Source organism: Sphaerodactylus townsendi, linkage group LG08 (genome assembly GCF_021028975.2).
Source record: "Sphaerodactylus townsendi isolate TG3544 linkage group LG08, MPM_Stown_v2.3, whole genome shotgun sequence".
Classification (NCBI taxonomy): domain Eukaryota; kingdom Metazoa; phylum Chordata; class Lepidosauria; order Squamata; family Sphaerodactylidae; genus Sphaerodactylus; species Sphaerodactylus townsendi.
The window spans coordinates 68,502,592-68,527,788 of record NC_059432.1 but is presented as its reverse complement, the minus strand read 5'-3'; the positions used below and the strand labels follow the sequence as shown (position 1 = coordinate 68,527,788).

The window sequence follows — 25,197 nt, the reverse complement described above, 5'->3', positions numbered from 1 at the left end:
TCAGGAGAGAGACATAGGAGGAGAAGGGGCTTTAGCCTTCCCTCCCACACTGTTTTCTCAAGCCAAAGTGACTGTGATGGGTCATATTTGGCCTGACATGTCACAGGGAATGGGTTGTTTGACCTTAAGTATGTGGGAGGAGAGTTTATTCCAAAAACCACTTACTGCAAGGCAGTCAACAGATTGAAGCCATGCTGAACCAGCTAAATATCCGAACTAACAAGAAGAAAGTCCATTGGGTCCTAAATCCTTTCTGTTGCATCCCCCTGACAAGAGCTTTGCCAGGCTGGTAGCTGATATTCCTCATATCAAGCTAATATTTCTCATATTTTATTTAGTGTTGACTGTGAACATGTGCCACCTTGTCATAGAATGTCCAGGAGACTACATCCATTTGAATAGGATTCTTGGACTGCTTCATTGCTTGTACTGTAATATCAATTGCTTTGTTGCATTAAAATTTTGAAAGCCTTTTGAAATGACAGCATAAGAGAAGTACTATGAAGGCCTAATCTCTCATTTGGCTATCTGAGTGAGTCCAAAGTCAGGGTTCCATTCATCAGTGTGATAATGTCTGGCAAACTATTGTGCTGTGCTGCTTGGGATAACAAACCTTTCACTTCCATCATTGCAATGTGACTGAACCAGTGGTGGGATTCAGCAGGTTCACACCACTTCGGCAGAACTGGTTGTTAAAATGGTGCCTTGTAAACAACCAGTTGTTAAATTATTTGAATCCCACCACTGGACTGAACAATAATCCTACCGCTTAGTGGTGTTTGTTTAGATGCCTCAGAGGCTTGTAATAAGGCTTCCATGTCTTATGTAATAAGGACAAATATTCTGGAGAAAGATAACACAAGAACTAGGATTTGTCAGCAGTTGCTTGCAGATCTTTCAAGGCTCCTTGAGATTTCAGTGGTAGTGCTTTCATGAAACACTTTATGGCTGGGAATGAATACTGGAAGATGATATTGTGTTGGGCACTGGTAATTCATAAGATGGAAGACTGAGTTTGGCACTATGGATGGTATAACAATGCTATTATGCATGTTATACTAGGAGAGTGGTAGGCAGGAGGCAATATGCATTCCATCCCAAGGTTTCTGATACTTTTGGAGAGCCTGGGGGAAGGGATTCCCCAGAGGTGTAGCAAGGGGGGAAAGTGCCCAGTGCACTGGTGCGTCCTCTGCCCCTTAACACCCCCGCCCCAGAATGCCCCCGCCACGCCCTCGCCATGTCCCCACAGGGGCGTGCTCCCAGTGCGTCGCGCGCACCCCAGTCCCCTTGGAGCTACGCCTCTGGGATTCCCCCATTCTGCTGTGGATTTCTGACTTCTCCCTCATACTGTTGGTGGGAGTCCCCTGTCCCCCAGACCAGCATTTCAGGGGATATTGCACATGTATTCGGAAATGGGTGGTGAAGAAGTCCTGCCCTTCTGAAAATACCTTCAGTCAATTGAGATTTTCTTCATGATTCAAGCTGAGATCTAGAAATATCTAGCTGTACAGGTCTTCTTTACGAATGAAATAGTCAAATACCTGTTACTGGGCTTGTCCCTCAGCATTCATTTCTAGTCAAATACATAATTGATCCAAACCTCTGTTTAAAAAAACAACAAGTTTATGTAGGTGAGTGGGAAAATGTCAAGACAGGATGCAATGTGGATAAAACTGTAGATGAGGTAAAGTGTTAGTGTATGAGGTAAACAGCAGAAGCTAATGAAGAAGAACTGAAATGATAGATTGTCTGAGGTGAGTCAGCCAAGAGCAAGGATTATGCATTCCAAAATGGCAGTATTAAAAAGGAACAAAAATTGTCCCCCATTGGTATTAACTGTTATGGGTATTAACTTGCATGGGTTTTTTTTCTCTTTCAAATGAACAATTAGCAGGTTAATTAAGAAATATATACCTAAAGCAAAGAACCCAGTAAAACAAGGCCAGCTGGCATACAACAATGTCATGCTGTTTACAACCTCACTGATTTTTTAATCAACTAAGAAGCTGCTGCATTGATTAATGTGCAGGGAAATATAATTTATATAAAGATGCTTCCAGATGACAGTTTATCCAGCAGCAGGGACTACAAGTCTGGAAACAAAACATAAAGCACCTTGTGAGAAAAGGACCTCTTGTCACATTGTTCAGTGTTACTATTGCCAATGTGATGAACTATTGCTTTTCTCCTGTCTTATCTTGCTGGTTTGTTTGGCTGATGGGGATAAGAACAGCCAACACTGGCTTGCATGTATCCAGGATAAAGGAATACCCAAAATCAAAATGTGTTGAGGCTGGAAAATCAAATGGGAAACATTTTCTAAATTGTTGAACATACATTCTAAAGCTTCCAAAACAGGTAACTGCCAAAATATCAAAATCTTCTTGTTAATAATATACAATATTTTTAGGACTATACCCTGTTTCCCCAAAAATAAGACCTATCCTGAAAATAAGCCCTAGCATGATTTTTTGAGGGTAGGGCATTGGGAGTTTGCTTTATTGTTCGTTAACAATATGCAGTATTTTTAACTTATTATAGCAGTAGTTGTATAAAAGAGAATGTTGCCCTTTGTTTTGGTATACTGTTGTAACCAGGATAAAATCATACTGGTGTGTTATGCATGATGAAGGAAGGAAGCTGATGGGTTGGATCTAGAGGGAAATTTCTGAGGACAGAAGGTGGGGGGGGAGGGATTTTTTACCATATATTCTCTCTTGCTTCAAACCCACAGCTGTTCCCTGAGCTGTTTATGGGAGTCCCCTGTACTCCTGGATCAAAATTTCTGGGTGTTTTGCCTGCAGCAGGAGGGAGGAGGCAAAGAATTCCTGCTGTCCTGACAGAAATCCTCTGTCCCTTGGAGATTTCCATGTGATTGAGAAGCACCCAGGAATGGAAGGCAAACTGTCCTAATGGTGCAGTCCTGTTGTGCAGTGCTCAGTCCCACCTTGGTGACTGAAGTTAAGCTCAGCTGCACATCCTGGGTTTCGGGTTTCTGTTTCTTTCTCACTCAAGCTGTCCAGCTATGGACAGGATTTAAGCATGTCTTTCATAGGAATTAGTGGGTTTAGCACAGGTCAGTTTGTTTACATTTTATTGTTTAATTAATCCGTAACACCCAATCCATGGGTGTTGCGTTAATCTGTGGCACCCAAATCAAAATATATGATTAAAATAAATATTTAAATTTATAAAACATTGAGAGCAAGGGGAACAGGAAGGATTGTCCTAAGCCATCTGTTAGGGGAAGGGGAGGTTGGGAACTTTTGATGCAAGTAGCTTAGTATGCTATTTTTGCCTGTCTGTATCTTTACGCAGTATATGAGCATTATTCCCAGCTGTCTTCATGGATGAAACTATCCTACTGTCTTCCTTCTTGGAGACCACCTTAGAATGATCAAAAATGGCCCATTTATGGCAGGAGGAGGAAGAAGGGGAAAGTTACCTCAACAACTGAGGAAGACATTGAAAAATTCCCCACCTTCCAAATGCCCCATGTTTAAATTCTTCAGGGCATTGGGGGCTTGCTTTCAGTTGTGATGTTGCTGGAGTGAGCAGAGCTTATGAGTGGGAATATTTGTGACCAGCCTTTTGAATCTGTTGCTTCAGCTTCCTGCTTTGCTACCACATGTAATCCCACTGCTTTTTTTGAAACCAACTCTAAACAGCCATCTTTTAGGATCTTTTACTGGCAAGAAGAAATTCCATTGGCTTCATTCTTTTAAATGAAGAAAAGAACTCTGAACTTCGTTGCTGACATGACCTTCAGCCCCATAGTTCTTTACTGGCAACACACAGCTGCCATATGCATATTTAGGATTCATCAAATTTTTAGCATCTGAGCATTTGTTGCTCCAAGGATCTGGGGCAGTACTTACTGGTAGTCTAGGAAATCAAGTTGTCATTGCAATCTTTCAGTCTTAGTATATGAGGGATGTTCTATTACTTTTCACATTTCTGATCAATCTACCGGTATATCAGATTCAGTCATTTTATCTTCACAGTACCCTAAGTTTTGACTTACCCATTGAGAGGCCTTGATCAATGAGCAAGGATCTGAACTCATTTTTGCACAGTGCAGTCTGGTACCCCATCCACTGTCCCATAGTGGTTAGTGTGTTAGGCCTCATCCTCATAGTTGAGCCTGTGGGTCAAACTGGACACTAAATTTGTTGATCAATACCCCACATGGTGTAGGGATCAATGGCTCTCCTACCTGTCCAGCATAGCTGGCACATTTATTTCATTAGCATCCAAACTGGGTATATGTGTTACACATTGCATAACAGATGCCTGAATTTTATTAGAACTGTATGCCTAATTCAGACATTATGCCCATAAGCCATTTGTTCAGAGAAAACGTAGGCAGGGTAGGAGAAGCAGGTAATGAAACTTGCTTGTCACCATGGGTAGGGTATTGATCAGCAAGCATATCATCCAACTCAGCCAGCCCTTATCTGACTGATCTGGAAGCTTTGTTGTTTTCTGCTGCATCTTGGAGTGGCATGGCAGTAGGCAAGCAGAAGCTGTTTGTAGTAGGCCTTGGGTGTTTCAAGATCTGCACTGTGGAACTGCTGTTGCTGCTGCCATCGTTGTTGCCACCCATGTGAGCACACACTAACCATGTGATTGTTTGTGTTTTTGCAGGCAGTTTCTTGATTCGGATATTCCTAGGTATTATTTGTTCCCCTCCCCATTTTCTTTGACCTCCTCCTGTTCCTGATGCTTCCTCACTCAAGTCAGCATTGCAGTTACCAATGCTATAGACTGACCTTCCTTACCTGTTCCAGTACACTGCTTTCTCTTTCTCTTTTGTATCACTGGGCTTCTTTTATGTTCCATTTTGTTCCTTGGGGTTTTAGTCCGTTTTTTTTTTAGAAAAAAAAAGACTTCTACCCCACCCCAACCCTCAGAAACCTTTGTTCTTTTAATTGGGTTTTGTTTCGTTTTGCTGCTGTTGTAATTTTTCTGATGGCATCCATCAAAAACAAACTGACCCTTGCCCATGTAGATCCCCTTCCCCCCAACCTCCAGCTTTGGCACAAAAGCAATTTGTGAGTTGATGCATGTCCCTTTCCGCACAGACCATTAAAAATGTTTGGGAAACATTTTTAAAATAACTGTTTGGGCTTTTTTTTTGTCTGCATCACATGGGAAAAAAGTGTTTAAGGGGAAAACGGTTCTTTTGTCTGCCGTTTTCTGCTGCTTCAGTTTGATTCTCTATGCTGCCTGCCATTTTCTAAGATTTAATGATTCGATATGAGAATCCATGCCGATTCTCATATCGAAGCTTTGAAGATACCTCCCTGAAATTTTTTTAAAAGGGGGAAATGACACATTGCCATAATCGGCAGGCGCAACTGAGTTCACTTGTTTATTTTAATCACTGAAATGGCACCCTGCCATGATGCCAGTAGAAAAAATGTCTGTGGGAAAGAATCACAAAATGGTGGGTGGCAGAGAGAATCAAACTGAAGCAGCAGAAAATGCGGGCATGAGTGGCTGGGAAAATGAAAATGAGAACTTTACATTTGGGCAGGAAAAATAAAATGTTTACTGCTCTCCACACAGCAAGCAGGACACATTTTAAAAACAGGTTCAGGAAAAAAGTCACTAGTTTAATGTTTTCATAGTAATCCATTTGGAGCACAAATAAAATGTTTTCCAATCATTTGGTGGTGAGGGGGAGGGGGAACTGTGCAGAACTCCACCCCAAAATGCTTTTTTTCCTTCCTGAGAACATGTTATTTGTGCTGTCCTGAAAGGGCCCATGAGAAGCTGAGCTGGCTAAGCTGGGAAGTGTAGTGGAAAATGCTATTGTGTGAAAGACAAGAAGGAAAAGAACCTAATTTAATATATGCTGTGGGAAAGAAATGCCAAATGCCCACAACATTTTAAGTGTGATGCTGATAAAACATTTAGAACAGCTTCCAGAGCAATATGGGAGACAGTCATAGGAAACCTGATATGACAAATACTGACAGGAAATCATTGGCTTGCCTCATTTAGGAGGTTATACTATTTGAAGAAGGCATAACCATAGCAGTAGCCAAAGAGGATAGTAATTGGTTCTGAATACATGTGAAATTCAGACCTCCTCGGTTTTATTTAATTTAATTGAAACATACTGGCCTGGTTGTTCTTCTGGTGACACAACACCTCCATCTTTCTTTCTGTTGTTTTGAAATTCAGCCCTCTTTGTTGCCACCCAACCATAGTTCCTGTTTGCCTTTAGACCCTGTTTGAGTTTTCCCTGCATAGTTAGATCCAAGTGACAGAATGCTAAGGAAGTAGGATTCGAATGCCTAGCATTAAATCGTTTTAATGTACTACTTTTTCTTTAAAATTTATCTTAATATTCTAAGATTTGATTTATTGCCTTGAACTTGGGGGAGACTTCAGAACAGTGCAAACTGCAAGGGAGTAAAATGGTATCTTTTTAAAGGGACAGCTGTGTTTTACTTGCTGTGATTGCAAGCCACTGGGCAATGACAAATGTCAGGCTGGCAAGAGCTGTTTGTAGAGCCTCTGACTATGTCACAGAACATGCAGATGATTGCTACAGAGCTTCATCTATATGTGACCCCTGGCACAGCTTGTTCGGAGCTTTGGACTGAGTTGTTATCAATACACTGATGACAGCTTGTTCTGTTGATGGATGGACAACCAACCAATGTCCCAGAAGTTTTGCACAGTGTCTGGAGGCCATAGCTGGTTGGTTGGAAGATTGAGGCTGAATCCATCAAAGATGGAGGTCCTATGGCTGGGCCAGGGCCAGGGCAGTCCTATGAAGGATTTCCAGCTGTCAAAATTTGATGATGCAGCATTACATCCAACGGCATCCGTTAAAAGCTTCTTCTTCAACAGTTTTCTGTCTCGTTCTTTCATTGCTTTATAGTGGGAGATGAGCTTAGGTAAAATTCTCTGTAGAAGAACTTGCTACATTGTGCATATTTGAGGTCAGGAAGGAATTTTCCTCAGGTCAGGCTTAGTTTTAACTTCCCCATGTAATTTATGGCACTGGCTCAACTTAGTGAGCCATCTGGATTTCCTTAGTGGCCTCATTATGCATGCAGCGTTTACCTTGAGGCTGTCCACTTTGCAGCGTTTCTCTGTACTCACTCGAAGAGACCTCATCGTTTGTTCTGATCCTGGCTGCCATTTTGCCTGCCCCTACCTCTGGGTCATTCCCAATCTCTGAGTTCATTGCTGCCTTTTTTTTCCTGTTGCTCAAATTGTTTTTTTTTTAATTGAGGAGGCTGTTTTGATGTTTTATCACCCTGCAACAGAACATTATGGTAAAAAATTTTTTAAAAAAGGAAGGCTGATCAATCTTCTGGAAATGCCTGCCCAGAAGTGGGCAGGGGAAGGCAGAGAGACACAAAAACCATGAAGGAAGGCAGATAGATGCTGATCTACTTTGCTTTCCCTGCACTGGCAGGGTAAACATTGCAGTTTGCCTGCTTTCTGAAACTGCAGAAATAATTCACATGTTACAAATACACTGGGTATCAGAAGCGCACAGCACTTTTTATGCATACTGTCCTACTGTGATTGCAATTGCTGTGTGTGAGGAGAAAGAGCTTCTCCCATGCACTGTTTTTGTGTCCTGAAATTGTCCTGACGAGCTGCTGGGGTAGATCCAGCCATTCTGCTCAGCAATCCAGAGGTGTGCATGGAAAAGGTGGGATCCATCCAGAGGTGCCATCCAGAGGTGGGATCCAACCAGTTCTCACCACCTCTCTAGAAGTGGTTACTATTTTTTTCTGAGTGCCGAGAAGGGGTTACTAAAGCAACCTCCCTGCCCAATAGCCCCATTGGCGCTACGCCACTGTTTGAATCCCACCACCATCGGAACCTGTTATTAAAATTTTTGGATCCCACCACTGATAGCATCTCACCCATCCAAAGGGGCCTTTATCATCCATCAGAGGAATAGTTAAGTTGGAGGCAGGCTTCAAACTGGATCTCACCTGCTGTTTGCTCTGTTGCAAATATTATGCCGCTTTCCAGGCTAGGCATACTTTTTGCAATGGCACAAATAGCAGCTCTGTGGGGTCATTTCTGGTTGCAAAACTAGGGGAGGGGGGCAGAATCCCCTTTTCCATGCACACTGTAGTTGCCATTAGAACTGGGCATACATGCTTCTAAGCAGTATAAAATTCCCATCTCCTGTCTTTAAAGAAGTTGTGGTGGCCATGAGGACTTTGGCCCTAAGTCCTACTGAACTCAATGAGACTTATTTCTGAAAAAACATATTTAGGATCATGCTTCATATCTTATCTTTGTTTTGTTATGAGATCTCTATGATAACTTATTTATTAGCAGTGTATAAAAGCTCTCAATTGGATAGAACAAGAAATTAATACCTAGATCCAGTTACAAACTTTTCTATATGGGCTTGTAGCTAGTTCCTCCATAACAGCTTCACATGAATAAACCTAGCCAGCTTTGGTTAAAGAGCTTCTTTGACATGTTACTTGCAAATTGCCTACTTTGAAACCCAGATGCATTTCACTCATACATCTGTCTTATCTGAGTGCAAATTCTGGACTTGGGCCCAGAACTTTAAGTCTTATACTGACCCGCTTAGCAATATGATGCATAAGACAACTTGTCTGTTGAAACTTAAGCTGCTGCTTTCGACCTCTTTCTAAATATTAATAATGCCATCTGGTTTGAAAAATGAGATGCTTTTAATTGATACATGTTTCCAGAAAGGTGCACATGTGAAGAGCTAGGATTCAATAGTTGAACTGGCTATAGTTGTCTTCTGCTGCTATCCCTGGAAGATAGTGTGTATATGTGCAGAGAAGCCAGCATTTATGGAGTGGGCAGGGATTCTTTGTTGGCTGGCTCAGTGTTAGCAGATGCTGGAAGAATGAATGAATATCAAAGGATTTCCACGTGAATGCCCGGTTCAGTCAGGCATGAGGTTCCATAACTCTATACCATGAGCTCCCAAAAACAGCATGCCTACTCCTCACTTCCAAATTTGTAAGCCACACTCAACAGCATTTCCTCTGAAACTCTTGGCTATTCAGAATCCCGGATCTCTTAACTAAGAAACACACCCAAATGTGCTTTAGGTTATTTCTATTTGGCACCCTTTGGTTGCATAAATCTCTTCCCACTTTTGGCTATGTAATAGGGTTTTTACACTGAATAGCAACCTGATTAGACTACATGCCCCACTGTCTATAAATTCTTAATGATATTCTCCCCACTGGTACTGCAGATCAGGAAGCCCAGGTGGCAGGACTTTTGTCCTAATATAAATGTTCAATATGTGTTAGTTCTTACTAGATTTCATGGTTTGACCCTGCCCGTCTATCATGAGGATGAAGGGAGAATTGTATCTGTTGATGCTTATTTGCCTGCACCAGATTCACAATAGTTGTGGCAGGACTTCATTTAATTCCTTATGCGCCCCATTGTAGCTGCCTCCCCAGGTAGCTGTCCAGAGGAGACCATATAAACAGTGATTGCTGACATTTTAATTCCTTTGTGTATGTGTACATGTGTTTGTCTTGGGTTGCCTTCACTTGTAGCATTTCACTTGGAAATGACACTAGGTATTTCTATCTCACTTTTCTCTCACACTTCTGCTTGTTCTGTTCCCCTTTTCCTTTCTCTCTTTCTCCTCTGTCTTGCTTCTTCTTCTACTGCCTCTCCTTACAATCCTCCTTTCCTAATCTTGCTTCCTCCCTGTCAGAGTTACTTGTCCCCCAGTGCCTTGTGTTCAGTTGGTCCTTCTTATGACTGTTTTAGTTTTGATTTTTGCAAGATGCTTCAAATCAGTTTTCTCTTAATGTGAACATGCAGTGTTTAGAATGAGATGGTAACTGTGCATCAACACCTGGTCAGATCCTCTTCAACAAAAGCCAACATCTCTTTCTTAGAGGTGGGCTGAGTATAGTGCTTAATTTCCCAAAAGGAGCTCTGACCCCTCTTTAAAGAGGCTTCTGACTGTGTTGATGAGCCGTGGTAGTGGAATGTTCATGTGAAAATGTTTTTTTAAACATGAGGATGCTCAGACAGAAATAAGGGAATATCCTGATATTTTGGTCAGCTTCGTCATGTGGCTTTGAAAGAGCCTATATTTTAGTGGATCCAAAACACTGAATGGGCTGTGCAGAAGGTGAAAAATGCTATTGAAAGATCAAGTGGTAAATATGGTTATCGGTATTTTGTTGGAACAGATATCTGCTTTAGAGGCTCCAGTCCTAAAAAAAAAAAATGGTTCCCATTCCTAGACTGTGTGGTTCTGCAATTTGTGATGTTCTTTAATGCAACCCTAACTTCAGGAGTGGCATAGTATGTCATAGCACCATACATTACATTGTGTTGTTGCTGCCTGAAGACTGGTTGGGTATTTTTTCATAGGATTGGCTCAACTCTGAAAACCTCAGTCTGAAATCTGCTTTGATACCGAACAAAAGAAGGCTAATTGCTGAGTGTTTTGTTTCCCAGTCTGCCCAGACGCTTGGCATACCTAGCAAGAAGTCCTGGGATATCATTGACCAAACAGAAAAGATTTAGCAGTTAGAAAAGGCTGGCAAGAACTAGACTCCCTTGTAGTTGTAGGTCAGGAAAGGGCCCTTAAAATCAGGAACTTAGAATAAACGTAGATGTTAAAATTTTATAGAGTTCAAGTTGATTACTGATTTTGGCAACTCTGGTTGTATGTGGAAAACTAACAGTGGAAGAGTTAGATGAATTAGTAGATGAAATGACAACCTGGAGAAATAATATTTGAGATGTGAAATGTCACCTGCTTCTGGAGAGATAAAAACTGAGTGCAGCACTGAGCATCCTCACTCTTTGTTTTCTTTTCTTTACATGCTTGCCAAAAATTAGCAGCTCCTTCCAAGAGAAGGAGGATAGATTGTCTGTTGCACTGCATTTGACTGAAAAGATATGGCTCTGGAGTGCTTGAGGCAAAATGTGCAAACAAACAGCTGCAGTTCCATTTAAATCAATAGAAGATCCGTTCTTTCTGATTACTCTCCTAATACCCCCTCCACTCCTGCTCCATTTCTAGTTGCGTTTTTCCCCCAGCGAGCATGATTAAATTGCAGCCCAAGATGTTGCAATAGATCTATGGCTCCACCATTGCTAGGACCATTTAAACAGATGAGTTTATTTTTTTCTACTAAGCTTCAACAAACCCAAAGGCTGGATTTGTTGTTTATTGCCTAATCAGTGTTGCTGAATGTCACCTGGATATAACTCCACTTTGGCATAGTGGTTAAGAGCAGGTGCATTCTAATCTGGAGGAACCGGGTTTGATTCCCTGCTCTGCCGCCTGAGCTGTGGAGGCTTATCTGGGGAATTCAGATTAGCCTGGACACTCCAACACATGCCAGCTGGGTGACCTTGGGCTAGTCACAGCTTTTCGGAGCTCTCTCAGCCCCACCCACCGCACAGGGTGTTTGTTGTGAGGGGGGGAAGGGAAAGGAGATTGTAAGCCCCTTTGAATCTCCTACAGGAGAGAAAGGGGGCATATAAATCCAAACTCTTCTTCTTTGTACTGATGCCTTCCTCTTTTGCCCCCTTCTTGTTATTCCATATTCTTCAATAGCTAAAAACATATTTTAAATCATTTTGGTCCATGTGACATCTGAAAAGAAATTCATAGCATAAGCACCACCATGAGAATTCTTGCTGGTACTTTCACTATCCTTACAATCAAATAGACAGACAAGGGAGTGTTTTTGAGCCAAGCACTCCAAGAGGGCTGCATCCATTCAGCACAAATATGTTTGTGTGTATGCATGTTTGCATATTGCTGCGGATATAATTCTTTCCATGTCACTTGTTGGTTGATAAGAGTGTTTTTTTAACAAGCTTCTTGCTGTTTTCTTGCAGGACATTTTACCAGTTTGAAGCAGCATGGGATAGCTCCATGCACAATTCTCTGCTGCTGAATCGGGTCACTCCATACAGAGAGAAAATCTACATGACACTCTCGGCATACATTGAGGCAAGAACCATCAGTGCCCTCAGAACATTGCCCATAAATAAGCTATGGAGAAGATGGGATTTGTAGAGTGGCTTTCCTCTTCACATGTTCCAGCCCTTACTTGTCTGAACCAGTCTTGTTCCTTGTCATTTGTATTTATTCTGTTAAAGTTAACACCCTTACAGAACACTAGAATAGTGTCCTGAAGGACAGACATAGCCATGAAGCAAACTTTTTTGACATAAATTCTACTAAGGGCAAAACCAATAAGATACTGATCAACTGAAGAGAAGATTTTTCCAATGTTTTTACAGGGCAAGAGCAGCTACATGGGGTCTTGATTTGGACCAGATCTGCAGAGAGGGGAAGAATTGGGGTTTAATCTTCATGCTCTGCATAAGTGGGCTTTGCCAATTAAAATAAACTCCCCTTTCCCATTGTTTTTAACATATGAAAGGAAAAATACAGGTTGGTTCTCTTTGCCTATCTTTTCCCCTTTCAGGACTTATGCTAAACAGGAGTTTAGCATAGGCTTGTTAATGGTCATTGTATCTTAATAAACTATTTAATTGGTTCCAGTTGTGCAACTGAGTCTGTGTGTCTCTTTCAGGCTCAGTGTGGCACCGAGGAGCAAATAGGGCCTGGATTAGCAAAAGCAGTGTCCATGAGAGTAGCTCTTTTTTTGTTGTCAGATGGTGACTTGCTTAAAGGCACTCTGTCAGCTTTGTAACACAGAAGAGACTATAAGCTATGTCTCTTCCATACCACTTTCTCCTACACCACGTAGGATTTCTTATTTTTGACTTGTGAAGGTTGGGCACATTCAACACCTTTCCATGCTTTATGGTTCTGAAGATCTTCCCCCGAACGTGAAAGGCTGGTAAAAGTAAAAGTATTTACATTTACTATAAAGGGAGTATCAAAAAACCTTCCTCTAATCGAATAGCGATACAATGGAACCTCTGTTTTAGTTGTTGTCGGTTTTGGCTTTCAATAATTCTTTTTGCGAAAATTTTGTCTCAGTTTTTGTTGCGTGCTTTGGTTTTCATCAGCACATGTGCTATTTTTGTAATGAAAACCGGCAACCCATGCTTTTAGATTACTGGCCAGTGGTTGCCTTGGTTTTTGTAGGTTTTGAATTTTGCCAAGTTTTCCCATATGGATTGCCGATGAAAACCCAAATTCCACTGTAGCAAGAATGCAAGCTTTAAGACATGCCAAGAACCTTCTAACTGAGAACAATTCATTGCATACTAACAATGAGTATCCCAAGGGAGCAGGCTTATGTAACTAGCAAGTATGCGTCTGTTTCAGATGGAGAACTGTGCTCAGCCAGCAGTGATCACCAAAGACTTCTGCATGGTTTTCTACTCCAGAGATGCCAAACTACCTGCATCTCGATCCATCCGCAACCTCTTTGGAAGTGGAAGCCTACGTGCCTCAGAAAGGTAAAAAAGCATCCACTAATCTTTCTTTTTTCCCCAGAAAAAATTAGTGCTACATTATAACTTATATGTAAGTTAAACATATTTTTACAAGAAATGCTTCCCAAATGCTTTGTAATTGCAATTGTGGCATAGAATAACCTTTCTTAATGTGTCAATTTAATTCAAAATCCACTTCTCAACTATAGGTCTTGAATCTGATTTCCAGAACTGTGCAAATACTACTCCAGCAGTTGTTAACATAAGTGCAATTAAGTTCCATTTATCTTTTGGAAAAACGGCCATACAGCTTTGTAGCATGACCTCAGCGGAAAAAGAGAAATCTACATTAAAGCCTTATTTAAAGGCCCATTATACATGGAATTCTCGCCTCAGGGCTCTTCACTGCGCAGTGGGCTTGTAGGGGGTTCTCCTCGCATTTCTCTGATTACATGTGAGGAGACGGCCTACAATGCAACTAGTTTGCCGGGCCTCTGCTTCTCCCAGTTCTCTTAACTCTGCCCATCTGTTGATAGGCCTTAGGCAAAGATCTCATTACACCCAGTAGGCTTAATATTAGAGCTGATATTCTCTGCCTGGCCCTTCCCCTGCACACACATGCACATACACAATCTCTCTCGCTCTCTCTTCCTGTCACTGCTTCTGTAAGAGAAGAGAGAGGGGCTTGTTTTTAAAATAGAGTCTTGTCTGAAATGAAGTTTAAAAAGCCCTCATCATCAGGGAGGATGGAAGCAGAGCATGGGAGGTGAGCCAAAAAGACAGCCTGCTTCAACTGTTCCTTGCAAAAGCCAACTCTCTGTTGTTGTTATTATTATACTATCAATATGAGAGCATTTAGAGAAGCAGGAAGGAGCCAGCAACATGGAGGAAGGTGTGGATGGCAGTGGGCGGGAGTGAAGATTTCCAGGGCAAAGTTGTACTCACTGGCAAATCTCCCTGCTCTGGCGGTGAAGCAAATTAAAAATTGTGCTAGATGTGGTCCTGCTTGCCGTGGACAGAATGGAAAGTGAAAGCAGGGCTCAGGAAAATACAATAAATCTTGCTGCGATGGACATTCACCCTTATTATTTTTGGCCGATTATGCACAAGAAGTCCGCAGACTTCTTGTACACAATTAACCAAAGATAATCCCCAGCCCAAGACATATCTGGCTGGCTACAATAAAAATCAGGGCTTTTACAGCCCTGGCTCCAGCTTGGTGGAACAAGCTACTGAGTAATGTCAGAGCCCTGCGGAAACTATCGCAGATCCGCAGGACCTGCAAGTTGTAGCTGTTTCACCAGGCCTTTTCCATCTAGCCAGCTGGACCAAATGATAGTTAGACCATCTCCTTTCGGCCTCCAGGGAGGGATGGAGGGGGAGGGAAGGTGATAGTAATGATTATTTATTATATATTAGCTTGCCATTGGTCTTTGTCATTTATTGACCATTTGCACTGAAATGTTGTTTTAATGTTTTTATTGTATTGTTTTATAGTTTCATATTGGATTTATTCTTATGGTATTGATTTTAGCAATTATCTAACTGTTTTTATATTGTGAGCTGATCTGAGCCCTGCGGGGATAGGACAGGATACAAATCAAATCAATCAATCAATAATATGTAACAAAGGACCAAGAGGTTTTCCGTTTTTCCATTGACAAAAGAAGGGAAGAAAGACTTAAGATCACTTAAGTTCACATTTTTAATCTGGAAAAATATGCCTATTTAAGAATGGCTGCTCAGTTTGTAAAGCTTTGGAATTAGCATTAAAGGAGCAATGTTTAGCTCACTAACTAGGAAAAAAGTAATTGGAGAGTAATTTTCACAACAGTAGGCATTAAGTAACTCCTGGATGAGTTGTGTGCGTTGAACTGCATTTATTTTCTCACTTTGCTTTGACTTTTCATTATATTTTTCTTGCAGTAACCGTGTGACTGGGGTCTATGAGCTCAGCCTTTGCCGGGTGGCTGATGCTGGCAGCCCAGGTGAGAAGCTATCCATTATCTTCTGCTTCACATAAAGATTTTAGATTAGCTTTTTCAGCATGGCAGACCAGAACAGAGCACTGGGTTTGTGCTTAAAAAACAAGCATGTAGCATTGGAAAGATATAGCATTAGACCCTCTGGATCTAACATCCCAATTACAAACATCTTCAATATTCTATTTACCTACAATGTCAAAGCTACCATAACCTGATATTTTATGATGTTGTACTACACAGCTGCTGGCCTACTAAATCTGTAGAAGTCAATAATATGTCACTCCCAAGGATGCATATTGAGGATAAGTGACACAGCAGGCATGGTCTGCATAGGAATGTCATTTTCAATCAAACCCTAACCATACAATCAAACCCTAACCCTAACCAGCAAAACCATTATAAGGACATGTCTAGAATTGACTTACTAAATGTGTGACACAGACTGGACATGAACAATGCTTTATAAATAGTTTGAATTATTTCGCTCTGCAGGAATGCAAAGACGACGAAGGCGGGTGCTTGACACATCTGTGGCATATGTGCGAGGCGAGGAAAACCTGGCAGGCTGGAGACCTCGAAGTGACAGTCTTATCTTGGATCACCAGTGGGAACTGGAGAAACTAAGCCTTCTGCAGGAAGTAAGACTCAAGTGCCAAGGCCCACAGTGGGGCAGGGCGTGACCTGAGCATGGATAGATTTAGAGAACACAACACATTTTTAGTGATGTGATATACTCCTTATTTCTTACTCATAGATAAATCTCCATGTGAGATGACACCTTTTCACTGTCTGCATGTTTATCTACAACCTAATCCTGTTTCTGGTTTCTTTCTCAAGGTTGAGAAAACAAGACACTATCTGCTCCTGCGTGAGAAGCTGGAGACAACTCAGCGTTCAGGACTGGATTCCCTGTCCCCAAGCTCCAGTGAAGACTCTGATTCCCGTAGTACATCTTGTGTTTCATCTCCCATCTCAGCAGATGGGACCCCAGAGGGAAGAGCTTTACCACTGGACACTCCCAGTGAGAGGCAGAAAGAACTTGCAGTCAAGGTAGGCATTCTCTGGGAGGGTTGCATTTGACTTTCTTTTCAGTGTAGGTAGGTGGTGTGATGGCCCTTGTTGTAGCTGTACTCTCTCAGTACTGGGTATAACTGGGTAGTCTTTTGCTCTGATAACTAGGTAGTCTTTTGCTCGGAAGTAAATGGTCATCCTTAAAGGACAGCAAAAGCAGAACAAGGTTTTTAAGCTTACTATTATCAATTACCATAACATCTGAGGGCCGTGAGTTTGACACCTGTGAATTAGACTTTTGTCAGTCTATTTCGCAGTTAGATTTTTTTAGTTGAATACCACCTGTCTCAGAATCAGTAACAAAGCAATACTGTGATCTCCAAGCTCAGTTAAAGTAAATAGTGGAATTTCTAGAGATGATATTTAAATATGTACGATCGCGACCTATCCAACCTTGTTGAGTCTGGCACATTTGAAATTTTGAAAAGGTAGTGAGAGCAGAGAGTCTTCCAGCCTCCCTGTCCTCTGCCTTCTGCTGCTTGATGGGCCATGGAAGAAATAGTTTTACCCTAGAGTTTTGGAGAATCCTAGAGCATCATGAGATCAATTCCAGGTATTTGCTGGATATGCATTGTGATGTTATTCCACGTGTTCCTGCCTCCTCCTTCTCTTACTGGTTGCCAGCCACAACAAAACTAATGACATGGGAGGCAGGACCTTTTAAAAATGGCTGACATAAGTGCAAGAATTACAAATGTTGAGAGGTTCCAAGCAAAGCATCCTTCTGTGATAGGAGTAGCTCTTTTGGAATGGACACTCCCTTCCAGCACTAAAGGGGTGCCTCCTAAGCTCTTTCGTAGCATTTTCTGCTGTAGTGAGATAGAGGAATACCAGGATTAGCTCCTTGATTTGAGGAAGAGCCACTTTGGGGGAAAGCAGCTGGGCATCACAAAACACATCAGTGGACACCTTGATGCCCATGGATGCCATGTTGAAATTACTGGTTTAGAAGGTGCTGGTATTGTGCTAAAGTTTCTTTGCACACACAAGAAATAAAAAGATGGGACATTTGATTTTCTGGTCCCTGAAGTACAAAGACTGTAACTATGCTCACCATCAGGCTACTAAAGTTTAAAATTTCCTCATTTGTGCTGAAGGAGCCTCATATGGGGAACTTGATAAATGTCCTCTCTGTGCAAAAACATTCTGACACAACCAATGGTTAACTCTGCCCTGCTACTGATGCAAATATCTGTTCTACAACCTAGATTTTTTCCTCTTTTTTTCTCTTTCTACAGTGCCTGCGTCTCCTTACTCACACATTCAACAGAGAGTACAACCACAGCCATGTTTGTGTAAGCGCCAGTGAGAGCAAGGTATGAGAAACTCCACACTTCCCTTCTTTCCCCTGTTAACAGAGAAACAGGTAAGAAGTGATCATTCTGTAGGAAAAGATGCTGTGTGACTGTGTCAGAGTGGCCAGTTGGAGGGTGAACACGTAGCTCTTTTTCTTCAGAAAAAGATAGGTGCAAAGTGTTGAGTTTCTCCATACCCATCTCCATTGCAGATTGAACTAAGAGACATCATCTGTTTTAGGAAGTGGGGACAGTTTTTCTGGGCTAGATCTTAATCCTAGTGAGATCTTTTTCATTTGCATTTGAAATCTTGTCTCATTTGGGAAAGAAGCTGAAATGTGGGTTGTTTGGGATGGAGAGGAATGAACAACCTGACCTAGAGGTTTCTTACTATTTGGAGGCTGGGTCCAACATAAGTGAAGGACAGATTTCTTCGGAATAAAGTTGCTATGAAAAAGAGCATTCCCTGACTTCCCTGAAGACTGCTTGCCTCAAGGGCATATGAGTCTTGAGCCTTTACCAGGTTGTTACCAGGTTGTCACCAGGCTGTCACAGAAAAGCAATGGGTGCAGATACTTTAATCTCACCTTTTTTCCCAAGAGCTTAATTTTCTATTGTCCCTGTTCTATTCTCTGGATACCAATGTTGGGAATCTTCATTGAAAACCTCTAGGATGAGAGGTCTGTAATTTTTGGTACAAGAGAGGTATCTTTATTCAACAGAGATGAGCAGCCCATGTTTGAGACATGATCACATGACCAAGTATCAAATGTCAACAAGCCCTGACATTAACAGAGTCCCACCAGATCTCAGTATGGTCCTCATACTAGCTGTTAGGTTGCACTGTATAGTTTAGAGGGGTGTGGTGTAAAGCAAAGTTTTAATTATGATTTTTCTTTTTGTGCATATAGCTGTCTGAAATGTCTGTGACCCTATTGAGAGACCCTTCCATGCCAGCCCTTGGAGGTACTATGACCCCCTCCTCCACCTGCCCATCATTAGTTGAAGGAAGGTACAATGCCACAGAGGCTAGGTAAGTAAAGTAGCAAAGCTACGAAATTCAAACTGGTTCACATCCTTACATATATGCTCAATTTGGGGGTGAGGAGACAACATGTCAATGTTTCATTGAAGTTACATACCTGCCTTTCCCCCTGCAGATCTCTCCAGCTCTCTCCTAGGGTGGAAAGTCCTGACCTCGAGCCTACAATTGAAAGAGAACCGAAGAAATCCCCTACCTGTGGATCAGAGGATGAAAGAGAGACTCAACAATTATTGGTCCCTGATATTCAAGAGATTCGGGTCAGGTACAAGTTATGGGCTTTTGAAAAGGATTCTGTGCTTGTCTTAGAACTAAGCAGTTGGATGATGGTCCAACATCATTCCAGAGATCAGAAATGTTACTTCTTTTCATTGGAAGGAAGTCATTCTAGTGTTGAAACATGTGGTAATTTACCATTTAGCATAGCTGTTGCTGCTAAAAATGAAGGCAAAGAGGTAGGCTATATTTACACATATTGCAAGTAATGTGGAAATGCTTTTCTGTGGAGAGATCCCCTGAAACACATGGGCAAAGCCAATCATGTGGATCCTTCTCCCTTGAAGGCAGTGCTTCAGTCTGCCTGGAGAAGGTGTTTTCCAATGAAGCAGCATCGAAACCAACTTCTGGAAGACTGCTCCACTAGTCTGGTAGGCATCTTACTGCCTCTGAAGAAGACACAAGCTCTAATACTTTCCCCCAAGACTTTCAGCTATAGAGGGAGAAGCATAACCGAGAAGAACCTAGCACCAAACTGCTTCTTTCCCACAAGACTGTGAGGCTAAGTAATCCAAATTACAGTGGACCACACTGGGTTTTCCTTTAGGACTTCTTTCGACTTCTGTTATTTAGCTTCCTTCAAGGATTTCCTCAGTGCCACAAAGCAAACCTGACTCTAGCCCTCTTCAAGTATTTTTTCAGTTTTTTCACTAAACTTTTGCTCAGTAGAGTGGGATCAAGGCCACTGGTCCTGCCACCCAGTGTCCATGCATTCAGCTAAACATTGGTAGAGGACTCTTGTGCGTATACACTAATGCATGTAGATGCTGCCATATATTTGTTGGTAGAAAGTGTCGTTAAGTCACAGCTGACTTGTGGCAACCCTGTAGAGATTTCATGGCCAGAGATGTTTAGAGGTGGTTTGCCATTGCCTGCCTCCACATGGGCTGAGAGAGTTTTGAGAAAACTGTGACTGGCCCAAGGTCACCCAGCAGGCCTCATATTGAGGAGTGGAGTATTGGGCCTAGTTCTCCAGATTAGAGTCCATCTCTCTTAATCACTGTGCCATGTGGAGTGCCTTCTGCAAGTCTGTTCATGCAAGCTTGTTTTGTATGTAGGGCTTACTGCAGATGTTCTTCTGAATGTGCAGACTTAAGGAGACAAGGCCAGCAGCTATAATCTCTACATCCATAGAGTGAACATCTGATGAGGGTCTAAAATGACCCTAATTTGATATCACAGTGGCAGCTTTTTAGCATCACAGCAGAAACACCAGTTGTAGCCTCATTTCTCCTTCCCAAGAGGAATGAATTGCCCAAGAACCAGCAGCAGGGTGGAAGAAGCCTTAGGAAGGAGATTTGAATCCTCAGCCATAGTGAAGCGTGTAAAGCATATTGCTAAGGGTAGGCTGAATTTCCTGTCATGTGAGCATCTCTTTCAGCACAGCAGGATACCCTATGCAAAGTGAGATAAAGTAAGCCAAAAATGTGTATACAGAACCACCATTCAATAATTCCACTTCTGTGTCAGAAATTTGAACAGATCGGTGGATCTGGACCTGAGGCAAAAAATCATATTATTTTAAATCTTTATAGCATTACAAAGTAAAATGTCAATGTTGTCTCTTCTGCAGCCCTATTGTCTCCAGGAAAGGCTACCTACATTTCCTGGAGCCACACACAAATGGCTGGGTGAAACGCTACGTGGTGGTAAGGCGCCCTTATGTCTACATCTACAACACTGACAAGGACTCTGTGGAGAGGGCTGTCCTGAATCTCTCATCAGCTCAGGTGGAATACAGTGAGGACCAGCAGGCAATGCTGAAAGTAAGAACTAAATTGTGGCTCATGCAGAACAAGACAGCAACATCTAGAGACAAGGCTGATCTATAAAAGAAGGGACAACAGCAATGGCTAAAGGGCTAAATGGCTAAATGAGAAATACATGGAAAGGAATGGCAATTGACAGAAGAATCTAAGGCCCAAATGTATCTTTTAGTTTGGGGGCTCCCTAGATGTGTGCCTTATGCTACGTTGTGCATTGAGATGGGCCAAACAACTCTAGAAACCTTGGCATGGATAAGGGCCATAAAATATTGGCTGCATATACATTTTCTAGTGGGATCCAATAGCTATATTCCCTCTCTGTTATCAGATCACTTTATTTCAGAATGGTATACTTTGATCTTTAGAAAGGTTGAAGCCATTGGTTTCCCCTTGGAATCACTCCTTATGCTCACAAAGGTGGAAGCCTTCAGACTAGTTAAGAATAGGCTCTTGGATCTTGATTTTCATAATTTGACTCGTGCTGCCGACACAACCTGTTCTCCGACTACATTATTAATCCCATGCGAGTGTGGAATTATGGCAGCATATCTTCGTCTGCTGATAAATCCCACCCAGAGGAGAGCCTTGGCTACTGCAAGATGTAATGTGCTGCCATCAGCTCTGCTGGAGGGAAGATTTAAGAATATGGAACGTTCTAAAAGAGTTTGTTCATGTGATAGGACTACAGTTGAAACACTTGACCATTCTTTGTTTCTATGCCCTAAATACAATAAGATACTCGTGAAATACATGAATTCAATTTTCTTGAAATGTTCTCAGTGGCATGAGTGTTATAAGATACCCAATCTCCTGAACAGCTCTGATGTGCTCTTTTGTGAAACTGTTGCAAATTTTATACTGGAAATTAGTAATTTTAGCAATTTTAACTGTATTTCTTAACCTTGTTTTGTTTTAAAACTTTGTCCCGTTTTATATGCCAATAAAGGCTTGTGTTGTATCTTTTAGTTTGGTACTAAGAAGCATGACCAGACCTAATGCTAAATAGGCTATACCCAAGCCATCTTTGGTTCCCCACTACTTTGCTCAAGGACTGTTTTCCCTCCTGCTTTTCAGTGTTCAGAAGCCATGCTCAATACATATAGAAATCCCAATACACTTTGCAAAAGCTGCAGTTCATGCCTAAGTCTACCATTTTGTCTACAAACAATCCTGTGAGCTGGGAAGGGGCTTGACTTGTCCTTCACAGATTTAAACACGGTTCACAGGACATTGTTTTCTCCTTTACATTCAGCCACAGCTTATATTTGCCTGATGTTGAGAGATAGAAGACTCTTTTCCAAAGGCACCATTGGTACTGTCTTTTCCAAAGGCACCACTGGTACTGCTGTCCTGAGGCAGAACCTTGAGAAGAAATAATTTAAGCATTCTCAAATCCTCATCACATGCATGAATATTTTAAGTGGTGTCTGAGGACTGATTTACACATTACAAAGTCTTGGCATCTTCCACATAGCTGCCATGAAAACTTTCAATTGGATTTGCATTGGCAGTTCAATGTTTGGAACTTAATTCCCAGGCACACAAGCGCCTAATTTAGGTCAGGACTGTAGAGAGCAGGGGCCTTAAGCTTTCCTGCATGCCAGTTCTCTGACTTGAAATAGCCCTAGAAAGCCACCGCTTGCCCCACTAGGTCCTTTGGTATACTGATGGCTGCACGTACATTTCCTCTCTAGGAACATCATGGCAACAACATGTAATATGCATTCACTCCAGGGCAAAGACTGAATGGATATGCAATTCAGATAATTTTGTAGGCAGTCAACACATATGTGCTGTAGCTGTGATCATAGCAATCACTTTTACTCCAGGATGAGGACAGAGTTACCTGTTCTGGGTAAAATGAGTTTACCTGCTCTGGGTGAAATGGGACTCAGAGTTCCATATTTGCAAAATATTGTGTTTGTAGATATTTACATATCTGGAGGCAGACTGTTACAGCATGAATAGTCTCAACAGTCCCTGAGTATAGCTCTGAAATAAAACTAAACATATATTCTGGGAACATTTCATTTGAGTAGTAATATCTGTATTGATTAAATTATCTTGTATGTTCTGTATCTATATTCCTGGATCTTAATAACAATGTATGTCCGTCCATCCCCTATTTTAGACACCCAACACATTTGCAGTGTGCACAGAGCATCGTGGAATCCTGTTGCAGGCAAGCAGTGATAAGGACATGCATGACTGGCTGTATGCATTTAACCCTCTTCTGGCTGGATCAATAAGGTAAATTAATATTTTAACAGTCACACTTCTGTAGCAAGAGCAAAATTCAAGGCAATAAGACACTTCCCTGTTCCAAATGCTGATCTTTTCTGGTTTAGCTCAGAGAATTGGTCTGGATTTATCTCTGAAGATTGGTTGGAGGTCTGAAGAACAGTTCTGCCACCATCTGAATCTCCTACCACCACCATTTTATTTATTTTTTCTTCTTTTTCTTTCTTTCTGCAGATCCAAATTGTCTAGACGGAGAACAGCCCAGACAAGAATGTAGTCTCAAAATATCCCCACCACAGCATCAAACAGGATTGAGATCATGGGCGCTCTCTGAAAGTCCCCATCTTAAATTTGGATCTCTCCTGTCCTCCATTCCTCCAGAGGCCTGCTCCACAGAGTTACAAGCTACAGCTCCATCTCAAGTTACAGCTTCATTGGCAAAACTAATTTCTATGGTACCTTTAGAAGCCTGGCACACTCTGGCTATGATGAATTCTTGGGCACATGTGACCTTCCACCCATCTCTGCATTGGGTGACCTGGGTGACATGTGACCAGTAACAAAGCAAGAGCTCTTAATTATTAGTATTTATTTTTAAAATGACAATTTCAAGAGGTGGAAATTTGCCTAAGTTTGAAGGGTGAAAATCATGTGGAATTACTATTGAAAGGAGATGGAAAGGATAGGGTTGTGTACTGATCATTAGTTATGACTTATTCAAAATTGCTTACTAGATCAAGAAAGAGTAATATGGGATTATATTTATAAAGTATTTATTTCTATTTACGTCACTGAAAAATGTACATTATGTTTATTTCTCACATTTATATGCATACATTGTGCTGCATCTCATTTCTGGTAAAGAAAAAATGTAGAAAACTAGCCAGGGGAGCAAAAGGAGAGGGCCCTGTCTGCCATTTTGAGATGTTCCCTTTATGATGTTTACATTTGTTACCTACTCAGCTGTTGTTTTAGTTCAGCCTAGGGTCACTGTCAGATGTAACATTCTCCTGTCTTTTCCTGTTTTAAAAAAATGAAAAGCAACTCCTGGAGGCTATAATCTGGAGTGAAGTTGCATATTTCCTTTCCATGGAGGGTCAGATCTTTTCCCCATGGAAGACAAAGTAGTGGGAGGGAAGGGGTTGATTTTGAGTGAGAAAACAGCTAGTTTAAACACCCCTCTCACATCATTCTTTCTCTGCTGCTCATAGCCTCCTCAGACTGCTTTTCATATTCAAAAGAAGTCAGGGGACAGTTGCGTGCATTTGTGTGTTATGCATTTATCAGCCTTAAGTCTGTCAGAGCATTTTGTCAGAGAAAAGCACATGCTCTTCCCAGTAACAGCTAAATAAACATGAAGCCATGCTTCTGTTTAAAGAAGGAGACTTTAATTAGGTTTCATTGAAAGACAAAAGACACTGGCCGATTATCCGCAGGGCAGCTGCCATGCGCTGGAAGCCGGAGTGCTTCATGGAGTGCTTCAGGGCAAGAAATCTTGTCCTGACGCACTTCCTGCCTGTTGCAGAAGCACGTCGGGGCAAACAATCATGTCCTGATATGCTTCCTCCCTGCAGTGGCCCAAGAGAGCAAGCGCCTCAGGGCAAGATTTCTTGTCCCAATGCACTTCCTCTTGCCCTGCCTGTGCTTCCCGCGAGAGCACTTCTGGTGTGACTTTTGCGCCAGAGTGTGGCAAGGGCGGGGCAGAGCTGGCCATGGATAATCAGCCACTGTGAGGGTTTATGAAGGAGGTGAAGTCAGAATTAGGAAAGAACCAACCTTGATGTGAAAAGGATATTCATGTATATTCCCCTGTTTGATTTTAACAGAAAATATAACATGTGAGTGACAGGTGCTTACGCTGTCTGCTCCCGCTTCTTATCTTGCTGCATTTTTTCCAGTCCCTTTCCAATGCAAGGTGAGCCAGGCTGGAAGAAAAAACACATAGCAGTATACCTAAATAGAGAGACAAATGCTTTTTCCTGTTCAAAAAACAAAACAGAACTGTACTTCTTCCCATTTGAACTGAGAGGCACATGAACAAACCCACAGATATTTCTTCCCTCCCTGGCCATATATACTTTAGCCTTGAGAGTCTGCATCTTTATATTCCTAATCACCAAACTAAGACAGGA

At 41.8% G+C, this 25,197-nt stretch overlaps 1 protein-coding gene across 18 annotated transcripts in view; it reads left to right on the top strand.

Moving 5' to 3' along the window:
• Positions 1-25,044, top strand: part of KIF1A (kinesin family member 1A) — a 124,564-nt gene extending 99,520 nt beyond the window's left edge. For 7 of the 18 annotated variants that reach the window (XM_048506708.1, XM_048506699.1, XM_048506701.1 and 4 more), the window contains 11 exons: positions 11,872-11,986; positions 13,280-13,413; positions 15,316-15,377; positions 15,867-16,012; positions 16,212-16,424; positions 17,684-17,761; positions 18,652-18,773; positions 18,901-19,047; positions 20,632-20,824; positions 22,956-23,074; positions 23,300-25,044. In XM_048506708.1, coding sequence (XP_048362665.1) covers positions 11,872-11,986; positions 13,280-13,413; positions 15,316-15,377; positions 15,867-16,012; positions 16,212-16,424; positions 17,684-17,761; positions 18,652-18,773; positions 18,901-19,047; positions 20,632-20,824; positions 22,956-23,074; positions 23,300-23,342 — 1,372 coding nt within the window. In that variant the 3' untranslated portion in view covers positions 23,343-25,044. Of the gene's footprint in view, positions 1-4,647; positions 4,675-9,551; positions 9,576-11,871; positions 11,987-13,279; positions 13,414-15,315; positions 15,378-15,866; positions 16,013-16,211; positions 16,425-17,683; positions 17,762-18,651; positions 18,774-18,900; positions 19,048-20,631; positions 20,825-22,955; positions 23,075-23,299 lie in introns of all 18 variants that reach the window. The other 11 variants (XM_048506706.1, XM_048506698.1, XM_048506700.1 and 8 more) reach the window with 3 other exon arrangements.
• Positions 25,045-25,197: the final 153 nt, after the last annotated feature.